This window comes from Zygosaccharomyces rouxii, assembly GCF_000026365.1.
Source record: "Zygosaccharomyces rouxii strain CBS732 chromosome C complete sequence".
Classification (NCBI taxonomy): domain Eukaryota; kingdom Fungi; phylum Ascomycota; class Saccharomycetes; order Saccharomycetales; family Saccharomycetaceae; genus Zygosaccharomyces; species Zygosaccharomyces rouxii.
The window spans coordinates 819,938-832,255 of NC_012992.1; the positions used below are offsets into that span (position 1 = coordinate 819,938).

At 42.4% G+C, this 12,318-nt stretch overlaps 7 protein-coding genes and 1 non-coding gene across 8 annotated transcripts; 5 read left to right on the top strand and 3 right to left on the bottom strand.

Moving 5' to 3' along the window:
• Positions 1-40: 40 nt before the first annotated feature.
• On the bottom strand, positions 41-2,416 carry RAP1 (DNA-binding transcription factor RAP1; the record flags this gene model as incomplete). The annotated part of the gene is made up of 1 exon (XM_002496065.1): positions 41-2,416. One exon carries the CDS (start codon positions 2,414-2,416, stop codon positions 41-43), a length of 2,376 nt encoding a protein of 791 aa, XP_002496110.1.
• A 408-nt stretch (positions 2,417-2,824) lies between these two features.
• ZYRO0C10714r lies at positions 2,825-2,896 on the top strand. The gene has a single exon. It is a non-coding gene; the product is annotated as a tRNA-Arg (tRNA).
• Positions 2,897-3,706: 810 nt separating this feature from the next.
• Positions 3,707-5,641, top strand: SDH1 (succinate dehydrogenase flavoprotein subunit SDH1; the record flags this gene model as incomplete). Its single annotated transcript, XM_002496066.1, has 1 exon — positions 3,707-5,641. One exon carries the CDS (start codon positions 3,707-3,709, stop codon positions 5,639-5,641), a length of 1,935 nt encoding a protein of 644 aa, XP_002496111.1.
• Positions 5,642-5,943: 302 nt separating this feature from the next.
• On the top strand, positions 5,944-6,996 carry DBR1 (RNA lariat debranching enzyme; the record flags this gene model as incomplete). The annotated part of the gene is made up of 1 exon (XM_002496067.1): positions 5,944-6,996. The coding sequence occupies one exon, from the start codon at positions 5,944-5,946 to the stop codon at positions 6,994-6,996; it is 1,053 nt and encodes a 350-aa protein (XP_002496112.1).
• Positions 6,997-7,057: 61 nt separating this feature from the next.
• MCR1 (cytochrome-b5 reductase) lies at positions 7,058-7,951 on the bottom strand (the record flags this gene model as incomplete). The annotated part of the gene is made up of 1 exon (XM_002496068.1): positions 7,058-7,951. The coding sequence occupies one exon, from the start codon at positions 7,949-7,951 to the stop codon at positions 7,058-7,060; it is 894 nt and encodes a 297-aa protein (XP_002496113.1).
• Positions 7,952-8,464: 513 nt separating this feature from the next.
• Positions 8,465-9,427, top strand: NNR2 (NADHX dehydratase; the record flags this gene model as incomplete). The annotated part of the gene is made up of 1 exon (XM_002496069.1): positions 8,465-9,427. One exon carries the CDS (start codon positions 8,465-8,467, stop codon positions 9,425-9,427), a length of 963 nt encoding a protein of 320 aa, XP_002496114.1.
• Positions 9,428-10,292: 865 nt separating this feature from the next.
• On the top strand, positions 10,293-11,039 carry GPM1 (phosphoglycerate mutase GPM1; the record flags this gene model as incomplete). Its single annotated transcript, XM_002496070.1, has 1 exon — positions 10,293-11,039. The coding sequence occupies one exon, from the start codon at positions 10,293-10,295 to the stop codon at positions 11,037-11,039; it is 747 nt and encodes a 248-aa protein (XP_002496115.1).
• An 80-nt stretch (positions 11,040-11,119) lies between these two features.
• On the bottom strand, positions 11,120-12,076 carry GYP6 (GTPase-activating protein GYP6; the record flags this gene model as incomplete). Its single annotated transcript, XM_002496071.1, has 1 exon — positions 11,120-12,076. One exon carries the CDS (start codon positions 12,074-12,076, stop codon positions 11,120-11,122), a length of 957 nt encoding a protein of 318 aa, XP_002496116.1.
• Between the last annotated feature and the right edge of the window lie 242 nt (positions 12,077-12,318).

Below are 12,318 nucleotides of genomic sequence, written 5' to 3' on the forward strand. Positions count from 1 at the left end.
ACATTAACTTTTTAAACCCGTTTTATTTATTCAATTAAATTCATATAAGTTCTTTCTCCACAAATTTCCGTCTCATCTCAATTCTACCAGCACCATGTTTTTTCGTTAGGATCCTGATGTCCTCGTCCTTATTGGATATCAGCATTCTATCATCCTCCCTAGTCCATATACCAGGTACGCTTGGTGGAGGATTAACATTATATCTAAACATGTTGAGGAAATAACGAGGGAAAACCATTAGATCACCAGATAAAGCTGTAAGAATGCTTGTACTGAACGTTTTTCTAACTCCTGCTTCATCGCACAGATCCTGTACCAATTTTTCAGCTTGCGATGGTTCATATTCTCTCGATATGACTTCATGAATTTTTTCCATAAATTCTCTTGTAGATCTCATGTTGAAAAACTGTGGTAAGAAAAGATCGATACTGGCAATTTGAGGTGGGAAGGGGATGTAGTCAGGATCGATGTTATCGAAATTAGCTTCTTCATTAGAAAAATCGTTGCGGATGGCTTCTGCAATCTCTTGAGGATATTCGAATGGTACATTACTCTCATCTTTGTTCAGATCTGTCCTCAAATTCGTCAAGAAATTAATGGTATCTTCATCGAGAAATTCGTTTTCAGGAATAGCGTAATGATTAGCTGGTACAGATGCACCTGCGGCTGCGGCTGCGGCCGCGGCTGCATTGTTAGCATCTACATTGTTATTTTGAGCAGCAGCCATTGCTGCTGCGGCGGCTGCGGCGGCTGCTACGGTTGCACTGTTATTACCTCCATTACCATCACCATTACTTGAGGGTGAACTAGCAGCACTTCTCGAATCTGTACTCGAATATCTAGCTTTCTTGGCGGAATTGTAGTTGCCTGGTGTGGGGATGCCAGGTCTTTTAACCCTGTTGGTTAAATTCTTCATCGGTTCGGGGTCATTTCCATGGCCTAATTCTCTTTCATAGTAATAAATGTAATTGTCAATCCCATATGAAAGTAAAAATTTACGAAATCTATCTCTCCAAGCATTTTCTGTGTGGGTTGGATGAGATTCACCGAAATGTTTGAAGAATTCTCTTGCAATTGGACCTCTACGATCACTAACTCTATAATCTTGGAAATTTGGTTCTGTTCCTGGAACATGGTTTGGATCCATTGTCATGTTACGTTTCGCAATCGCCGTCGGACTATCTTCATCGGAAATCAAAGAAACACCCGTATCCGGGTCAATTTGGTAAAGATCTCTGTAAAACTGCTTTTTGATACCAATTGCTAATTGGTAATCCTCTTCAGCTGTAAACTTCTTTTTTATTGATGGCGGTAGAACTTTGGTATGAACTAAATTCCCATTTGCATCTCTAATTAATTTCCCATCTTTGTCCACTTCATAAACGTATTCTAATCTCTTGGACAAGTAAACTCTGAACCTATGTCTAATAGAATTCCCCGTGTGGTTAGGAACATAATGGGAAATTTCATCGTAAAGGGTATGTGTGGTACGTCTAGTCGGATTTTTCCTAACGACATCTAAAATGAATTCATCTTCTTGTTCCGTAAATGATGCCTTATTATGTGTCGCTAAATTCGACCTCGCTAACATTGACCTTGATGAAGAATCGTATCCATTCTCGAGCGACACGTCATTGGGTGATCCCTCATTAGTTCTAACTTTTTGTTCAACCTCCGCCAGCGGCTGCTGTTGTTCTTCTTCTGGATCTTCCTGTATTTCTTCTCCATGATTTTGCTTTTCCATTTGATCCTCGTTCGGTAAATTCTGCGGTCCTTCGGCCTGGTAGTGTGGTTTAGTGTTTACAGAACCACCGATAATCTGGGTTTGATCTGGTTTTTGCTGGTTTCGCGATTCGTCTTCCTGATTTCTCTGTTCCTGTTGTTGCTCTTGATGTCTATTCTGTTCGTCTTGTAATTCTGTATCTATGACAGATCTATACTCATCAAATGGAACCAAATAGTTCCCAATATCTAAAAGTGTCCCGTTCTGACAACACGCTCTGATATACGTTGGATTTACAGTGGGGAGTCTAGTGTCATTATATGGAGAAACAATAAACACACCAGGCCCTATAAGCTCCTTGATTGGCATTTCATGCAGAACGGTACCGCCGCGAGATTCGACCAATTGATGTAATCGATCAATATCATTTGCTGAGTCATTAGCAGATGAATCTCTGTTGACATAAAATGACATACCCTGGAAGATCAATCCTTGCTGTGGGTGTTCATTTTCTTCTCCGTTATCTTCATTCCTGTCCTCATTACTATCATCATTAACATTTTGGTCTGCTGCAGTATTATTCCCAGCAGCGGCAGCGGCAGCAGCAGCTTTGGTAGTGGTCTCGATTATATTCGAACCCAACGGATCAACGAATTGATCAGTAGCTGCACTGAACTCTGTTGGTGACGACATTATGAATGAATTTGAATATGACTAATAGTTGAAACAGATCTGATATAAATGATCGGCGTATGTTTGGGTTCCTAGTCTTCCGTTATGTGGGATTGTTCGCAGTGGTGGTGGTGATTGGAATTGGCGGGATCCTTGGAGGTTGGGATTTTTCTTCAGGGTGTTTAGGTGGTGAAATATTTATATTTTTTTCAAAGGGGCGACAGGTAGGGTAATCCATTTCGTCATGGTGTACGTATGAGCTTACATGTGAAACTCATGTGATCTGTGATCACGCCACTGACAGAAAAGTTTCTCGGAAACATTTCGTCCGACTAGTGCATTCTGCCCTTGCACCACATACAAAACCATTTAACTTTTTTTCGTTGGTTTACCCACGCACATAAAGCCAAACAGGCATCGTATAAAACAGTTTCGTTGGCGTAATGGTAACGCGTCTCCCTCCTAAGGAGAAGATTGCGGGTTCGAGTCCCGTACGAAACGGTAACTTTTTTTACATTTCTATTAGAAATAGCCGCTGAGAAATTTTTTTTTGACGGTGTTACTTCAGCCAACTGGTGTATTTCAACTGAACGTCCAGTTTGCATGCAGATATGCTTTTTGTTTCATTGTTTATTTTATTTTATCAATTTGATGTTGACTGGTATGTACTCGCAGCCCGCTGAAATACATCTCTTGGTAACAAGACATTAAATAACGGAGACATACAATTGGACAGAGAAAAAATTCAATACAGACACAACCGAGAGGGGCCTAGTTTTGAAGAAGATCTACTTTTTGAATTGACATAGAGGACAGAGACAGTACCTTCTACTGGATTTACACGTATCGTAAATCCTATTATCACGTGAAAAGCACGCGACACAGAACTGTCGCATTATTCGGGTCCGACTTCCCGGCTCCTTATCCCGATCTCGCAGCCGGTTTTTGTATCACAAGCGACGAAATTCTCCCGCATTAAGAAAAAGTTTAACGGTTTTCAACATCTCTCATAACGCTACATGAAATGATAAAATAAAGGAAAGATCATTGAACATTAAAGCTTCAAATCATTATCACTTTCACACATATTCTACCTTGTTTCACTCGGGGCAAAAGGGAAAAGGGATAGAAAGGATAGTTAATAGAATTGGTGAAGCCTTCATTTTATTTTCTCGTCAAAAGACAATTCCTTTTTTTCTGCATTTAAAGTTAGGGTAGTTACTTCAATTGCTGATTGATTAACTCAACTTACAGGGTTTATTCTTCTTTGTGTGTATACGTAATTGTTGCTGTCTATTGACTATTTTTCCGATGTTGTCGCTTAGAAAATCTGCTGTTCAATCTGCAGTATCACGTCTTTCACTAGTTAAAAGATCATTCCAAACAACGCCAAGAGTTTTACAGACTCAAGGTGATGTTGGTGGTGAATCTGCTCCAGGTTCACTTGGTAATGGTAAATACCATATTGTTGACCACGAATACGACTGTTTAGTCGTTGGTGCTGGTGGTGCAGGTTTGAGAGCTGCATTCGGTTTAGCTGAAGCTGGTTACAAAACCGCTTGTATATCAAAATTGTTCCCAACCAGATCTCACACCGTGGCAGCTCAAGGTGGTATCAATGCTGCCTTGGGTAACATGCACCCTGATGACTGGAAATGGCACATGTATGATACCGTCAAAGGTTCTGACTGGCTTGGTGACCAAGATTCCATTCACTATATGACTCGTGAAGCTCCAAAATCCATCATTGAATTAGAACACTACGGTGTTCCATTTTCCAGAACTGAAAGTGGTCGTATCTACCAAAGAGCATTTGGTGGTCAATCAAGAGATAGAGGTAAAGGTGGTCAAGCTTACCGTACTTGTGCGGTTGCCGATAGAACCGGTCATGCTCTTTTGCATACTTTGTATGGTCAAGCTCTAAGGCATAACACTCATTTCTTCATCGAATATTTTGCTCTTGATCTATTGACTCACAACGGTGAAGTTGTTGGTGCTATGGCTTACAACCAAGAAGACGGTACCATTCATAGAATGAGAGCTCACAAGACTATCATCGCTACTGGTGGTTATGGTAGAACTTACTTCAGTTGTACTTCCGCTCACACCTGTACCGGTGATGGTAATGCTATGGTTGCTCGTGCTGGTTTCCCACTACAAGATTTAGAATTTGTTCAATTCCATCCATCTGGTATCTACGGTTCTGGTTGCTTGATCACCGAAGGTGCTCGTGGTGAAGGTGGATTCTTGCTCAACTCTGAAGGTGAACGTTTCATGGAACGTTATGCCCCAACTGCTAAGGATTTAGCAAGTAGAGATGTTGTTTCTCGTTCCATCACTATGGAAATTAGAGAAGGTAGAGGTGTTGGTAAGGAGAAGGACCACATCTATTTGCAATTGTCCCACTTGCCACCTTCTGTTCTACAAGAAAGACTTCCAGGTATCTCTGAAACCGCTGCTATCTTTTCTGGTGTTGATGTCACTAAGCAACCAATTCCTGTCTTGCCAACCGTTCACTACAACATGGGTGGTATCCCAACCAAATGGAATGGTAACGCATTGACCATTGACCCAGAAACCGGTGAAGACAAAGAAATTCCAGGTTTGATGGCCTGTGGTGAAGCTGCCTGTGTTTCCGTCCACGGTGCTAACAGATTGGGTGCCAACTCTTTGCTAGATTTGGTCGTCTTTGGTCGTGCTGTTGCCCACACCGTTTCTGATGAATTACAACCTGGCTTGCCTCACAAACCATTGCCAACAGACCTAGGTAGAGAATCTATTGCTAACTTGGATAAGATAAGGAATGCAACTGGTTCCAGACCAACCGCCGACATCAGATTGGCAATGCAAAAGGCAATGCAAAAAGATGTCTCTGTGTTCAGAACTCAAGAAACTTTGGACGAAGGTGTTAAAAACGTCTTGGCCATTGACAAGACTTTGGAAGACGTCCGTACCACTGATAGATCAATGATCTGGAACACGGATATGGTCGAAACTTTAGAATTGCAAAACTTGTTGACTAACGCTACTCAAACCGCTAGCTCTGCCGCCAACAGAAAGGAATCTCGTGGTGCTCACGCTAGAGAGGATTACCCAGACAGAGATGATGCTAACTGGATGAAGCACACTCTATCTTGGCAAACTAAATCTGGTGATGACGTCAAGATCAAGTACAGAAATGTCGCCTCTCAAACATTGGATGAATCAGAAGTTTCATCTGTTCCACCAGCTATCAGATCCTACTAAGCAAATCAGCTTATTGATGTGAAAAGATTTTTTTTTTTTTTTTTTCTATGATCAGTTATTATCGAGTTCGAACTTGAACTTGTATTCCATTCACACTAACTTTTAGGAAGAAGACCCAAGAAACGCCTCTAAAGGAGAATAATATCAAAACGATACAACTCGATCTCCATCACACTACATATTTATTCCTATTTTTATTTATTTAGTTATTTATTTATTTATTCATTCATTCATTCGTGCGTATATAACGAACATCATCGTCACTTCACGGTCGGTGTCATCGACTTTACTCAGAAGGCCAAATGTCCAAAATACGAATTGCAGTAGAGGGATGTTGTCATGGAGAATTGAATCAGATCTTTAAGAGAGTCTCTGAATTGCATAAGCAAGAACCACTAGATCTTCTTTTAATACTTGGTGATTTCCAAAGTATCAGAAGTAAGGATGATTTAGTATCCCTAAGTGTTCCATCCAAATATCAAAGAATGGGTGATTTCCATCAGTATTATAACGATGATGAATTCAAGCCGCCATGCATGACAATTTTCATCGGTGGTAACCATGAGTCTATGAGGCACCTGATGCTCTTACCTCATGGTGGATTCGTGGCTCCCAACATCTATTACATGGGATATTCTAATGTTATATGGTACAGAGGAACAAGAATTGCAGGATTAAGCGGTATTTGGAAGCATTGGGACTACGAAAGACAGAGACCCAGCTGGCAAGAACTGGAAAACGGTAATCAATGGAGTCGCAAAGTTAAGGAACTTTATCATATAAGAAACGATGATGTTAAGCCATTGTTCCAATTACAAAAGCCAATACACATAGTAATGAGTCACGATTGGCCTAATGGTGTTGCATACCACGGCGATCTACAGCGGTTAATTCAAAATAAACCTTTCTTCAAGAAAGATCTACAGTCGAGACAATTGGGTAGCCCCGTGTCGTGGAATTTACTTCGACAACTAAAGCCCAATTGGTGGCTCAGTGCACACCTTCATGTTCGTTATGAAGCCCTCATCAAGCATGGTAAACGTAACAACGATGAATTGGAGTTAGATCTTTCGGAAGATGAAGAGATTCCGCAAGAAACCCATTTCCTGGCACTGGACAAGTGTCTACCACGAAGAAAATGGTTAGAAGTAATTGAAGTTGATGCGGATGAATCGCACGAATCTTGGCACAATCCAAATACTATCTTCATGGATCCGGAATTTGTATCTTATTTATTTCACGCCAAGGACAAATCCGAGATATCCGATTACTCCTTGCCGCCCTACACAACAGGAATACAGCGTAAAGAAACCGAGCAAACATCGTTATTCGTTCAAAAATTTCTATCTGTTTAAGAATAGGTAAAATTCGTAGAAATGATAATATATATCTAATGTAATATTCGTCATTGTGCACTTAGAATTTGAAGACTTGGTCTTCCTTGAAGCCCAAATCTTTCAAAGCACCCTTCAACTCACCTTGTTCAGCAGGACCCTTCTTGTTACCAGAAATGGCTTCCATGAATGGTGGTGGACCGCAAACGAAGAAGTGAGTCTTTTCATCTGGTTTTGCACTGTTAGCAGCAAGGAAATCCTTGCTGATGAAACCAGTCTCGCCTTTGAAGTCACCTTCTGACTTGTCAACGAAGTAGGTAATCTTGACTTGGTCTGAGTACTTTTGTTGTAAGTCGTCCAATTCTTTCTTCAGAAGAATATCACCTGGTGTCTTGTTACCGTAAAACAAGTTGACCTTAGTCTTATCCTCTGGGTTCTTAGCGACGCTTCTCAACAATTGGAACAAGGGAGTGATACCACTTCCGGCACCAAGCAAAGTAATAGAATCGTAAGAGTTTGGTTGCCATTGGTGCTTCTTGATTGGTCCCTTGAAAGATAAGGTGTCGGATGGTTTCAAACTGAAGAGGTGGTTGGTCATCTTACCATCTGGATAGCCCTTGATAACCAACTCAAATTCACCCTTTTGGTTCAATTCGCTTACTGGAGTGTATGGTCTAATGACATTGCTGCCTTTAGGAGTAACGAATTTAGCCATTAGAGCGGAACATAGAGTTAGACCCAATTCAGAGTCCGGAGATGGCAATGCAAAGGTGAATCTCTTGGTATCGTGAGAGACCTCATTCACTTCCTTTAGCTTTAAATCAATCCATTTGTCTTCACCTGTGAACACAGCAGCGGATTCGTTTTTAATTGGATTGATGAATCTGGTGGCATAGAATGCTGAGCATGCGACTGCAGCAGTACCGACGGCCAGTGGGATGAACTTGTTACTAACTCTTGGGACTCTAGCAAACATCTTCGACGTATTGGGGTTTGTTCAGTCCGTTACGTCCTCGACATCAATCACCGGTGCCTATATATACTATTCTGACTGTTCCTGGCCCCCCTCTTACACGTGAATAAGGTGCAAGGTTGGCCAATCACTACTAAGGTAATGTTGCTCGAGAGAGAGAGAGACACACACACACGCAAACAAATACGTCAAGCTTTTGAGCAATGACGCCCTACAAATGCAAGGATGAAGGACTCGCCTCTAGGTTATCTCTCTCCTGACAACAAGGGATGAAGTTGTTAAGAATATGATGGAAACGTAAAAATTCCGTACTTATTAATTAATTAATAAATAACAAGATAATCGAAATCGATTATACTTGTTGCCCATCATTCAAGCCGTAGACTGACACTTGTTCTGGCTTTTCTTCCATCTCATCGCTCTTGGAATTTTTCATAGGCAAGTTGAGAAAACTGAAGCTCATCGAATCCCAACAGGAACACTGTAAATCAGTGAATCGCATACATAGTTTGAAGGATGCTTGGCAGATTGAATCACTCTCAATTAATAAATTTGGCCAAACGTAAGTGTGTAACCCCTTTACTTCCACAGCTTCACAAGGGACAGAACGGTAGAATATGTGTTGTAGGTGGATGCGAAGACTATACCGGGGCACCATTCTTTAGCGCTAGGGCAACTGCCCTGATGGGGTGCGACATGACCCATGTCATCTGCGACCAGAGTGCTGCTACTGTAATCAAGAGCTATTCACCAGACCTAATGGTGCATCCTTATCTGCACCAAGGCGGTCAGGGCGAGATGGACAAGATCAGAGCCCTAATTGGCAGGATGCACGCAATTATAGTGGGGCCAGGTTTGGGCAGAGACGAATCAATGTTACGTAGTGTCAAGGAGATAATTCGATATGTTTTGGAGGAACACCAGGGGTCAATTCCGATTGTGCTGGACGCAGATGGGCTTTGGCTGGTTACGCAGGATGATCAAGTGCGTAAAATGCTGACTAAATTCCCTCGAGGCAGAATTGTGTTAACGCCCAACGTAGTTGAGTTCAAGAGGTTAGCGACTGCATTGGATGTGGGCGATGGCGAGGGAGAAATTGGGCAGCGCATTGCGCATGCGCTCAAATGCGTCCTAGTGGAAAAGGGATTACAGGATAAGATTTTTGCACCGGAGGGAGATCTGTGCCTTGTTAACAGCAGTGAGGGAAGTCCCAAGAGAGTTGGAGGTCAAGGTGATACTCTAACTGGGACCATTGGATGTCTGCTGTCGTATAGTCGTGCAAGGTACGATTTCCATATCTGCCCAGATGACGTGGACGAGAAGTTGGAGTGGGTTGATTACGCTATTCTGAGCTGCTATGCGGGTTCTACGGTGACGAGGGAATGTGCGAAAATTGCGTTTGCAGAGCGCAAAAGGGCTATGCAGACTTCAGACGTTAATCTATGTGTGGGGCAGGCATACGAGAAACTGTTGGGTTGAATATAATATATATATATATATTTTTCTTTTAGAAAAAAGAAAGTCTCAAGTGTCAGTGTGACGCCGTTCATGTGATATTGTGTAGAGTGGTGGTTGAGCGAATTTCCCACTAGTAGTAATGTGCCGCTGATATACTGGTTATGTAAACCTGATGTGTAATGAAGGGAAGGGAGTCTGTGTTCTCCAGTTATCGTAGTCTCATATATATGGAGACAAGTGTAGGAAAACAACTGCTGACTTTCTTCTCGCCCACCCCACAAGGTACTTCACACCCAAGTCAACATGGAACCCAAGAGCTATTCATCCTATGTCAAGGACTGTAAGGATAAGATAGTGTGGCTGCTCAAGGACACGAAGAGAAGACAGCAGGAGTCCGCCAAGAAGTTCGATTCCAATTACGACAAGAGAGGTAGTCGTGCCGGTAAGGCATGGTGAGATTTACGTATTTAGACAGTATACTATTCATGTTCCATACCCTGTAAGTAGTTCGATGACGATGTTATGTTAAATTGAAAAAAAGTTATTTTACGCAGTTTTGCAATCGCACGTGGCCAGAGGTCATTGTCCGAGCGGACTCTGTCCGCTCGGACAATGACAATATCCGGACAGACCCCATCTGTCCGGAAGCTTCCTCTTTTTTCAGCCAGCTAGTGGAATCCGCGGTACAGTGGAATCCCACACTAAAGGAGCTGCTGCTCATGTGGTGAGGGGACCCGGTGACTTTGTAGAACTACTAGATGTCCAAGACCTAAAGGTATATAAACTGGGGCAGATTCAACGGGATTTAGTACTGCTAGTGTCCCATCTCTTTCTAAATACCCAAGTTGTTTCGACATCTACAATAAAAACATTATCAACAAACAAAATGCCAAAGCTAGTTTTGATTAGACACGGTCAATCCGAATGGAACGAAAAAAACCTTTTCACCGGTTGGGTTGATGTCAAATTGTCCGCCACTGGTGAAAAAGAAGCCAAGAGAGCCGGTGAATTGCTAAGAGAAAAGAACGTCAAGCCAGATGTTCTTTACACCTCCAAGTTGTCTCGTGCTATCCAAACCGCCAACATCGCTTTGACTGAAGCTGACAGACTTTGGATCCCAGTCAACAGAACCTGGAGATTGAACGAAAGACACTACGGTGCTTTGCAAGGTAAGGACAAGGCTGAGACCTTGCAACAATTCGGTGAAGAAAAATTCAACACCTACAGAAGATCCTTCGATGTCCCACCTCCACCAATCGAAGCTTCTTCTCCATACTCTCAAAAGAACGACGAAAGATACCGCGACGTCGACCCAAGTGCCTTGCCAGAAACCGAATCCTTGAAGTTGGTTATCGAAAGATTCTTGCCATACTACCAAGACGTCATCTCCCACGACTTGCTAGAAGGTAAGACCGTTTTGATTGCCGCTCACGGTAACTCTTTGAGAGGTTTGGTCAAGCACTTGGACAACTTGACCCCAGAACAAGTTTCCAAGTTGAACATCCCAACTGGTATCCCATTGGTTTACGAATTGGACGAAAACTTGAAGCCAACCAAGGGTAAGTACTACTTGGACCCACAAGCCGCTGAAGCTGGTGCCGCCGCTGTCGCTGCTCAAGGCCAAAAGAAATAAACGAAATAGACACGTAACGTAGAGTAACGATTAAATTTTCCCTCCTTTTTTTTTTATAAATGAAGTTTCTGTTTTTTTTACTAGCTATTATTATTGTCTACTTGATTAACGTTAAATCGTAACTTGAGGAAAGTATTGCAGATCATCCGCAGGGAGTTGACGTCTTGCAGAAACCACAGCTCCACCAGTCTCGACCCCATTCTACAAAGCTCTGCTGAGTCCACTAGCGAACTAACGGATTCGTTGTAGTTTAGTAAAATCTCCACTAAATCATCGTCGTCGCACTCAGGGTGACTCAGTTCTCCATAGACATTCAGCAGAAGAACCACAATAATTCCTGATAATAGCGTCTCTATCGGGTAGGTTCCCGTTAATATGTGGTCCCAGATGACTAGAACGTAATCCATGGGTAGCTCTCTTAGGAAAAGCACCCTCGTCCATCGTAGAAGCCATAGGAGGTTCGTATGATTTCCTTCTCTGTACAACTGATCATGCAAGATTGGCGAGCAAACTTTGAGCAACGGTGCAAAGATATGCTTTTCCCACTGTGCGAGCCTAGTTTCATTGTAGAAAATCGGGACCACTTGTTCCATCATTTTTTCAAATACGGTCATTGTAGAATTTGGCTCTCGGAGTTGCAGCCAGATGGTCCCGAGTAGTTCATGAAATCCCTGTTTGTACGTCCAGTTGTGGATTGTCAATACACGAATCATTAGTTCTAATAGAGTTTTCTGTACTTCTGGCTGTAATAGCTCCGCATCGTTGAGCCTCCTCAAATCTAGTTCGATAACCGGTTTTTCGAGTGGGGCCGTCAATTTTGGTACTGCAGGTGGAGTCAGTCGTCTTACATGCATTTGGTGCCTCTTATCAAATTGGTTACCATTGTTCGCTTGCTCTTCTGCTATCAATGCCTTCCATAACCATCCTCTACCCTTATCTGTATCAGCATACCTATACAATTCGCCCCTCCAGACACCTCTTTGAACCAACTCATCTCTACTGCCATAGCGATCTACTGCGACTTGTTTGAGGTCCATTGCAGATGGTGCAAGATAATAAACAATTGATTCAATTAATGATTTACAATGATTCAAGTATTCTCCTGCCTAACTAGGCTTTTTTAGTATTCTGAATGTCCCATTATTATCAACTGACCCGGATTATGAAAAAATCGACGACAGAGAGCGCAACCCTAAAACTGTAAGTAGGGTTCGAAGTCCGGGGCAGGAAAGCACAGCTGTTGGAACACCGCTGGGGAAGTTTATCAGCTGCCCTAGAA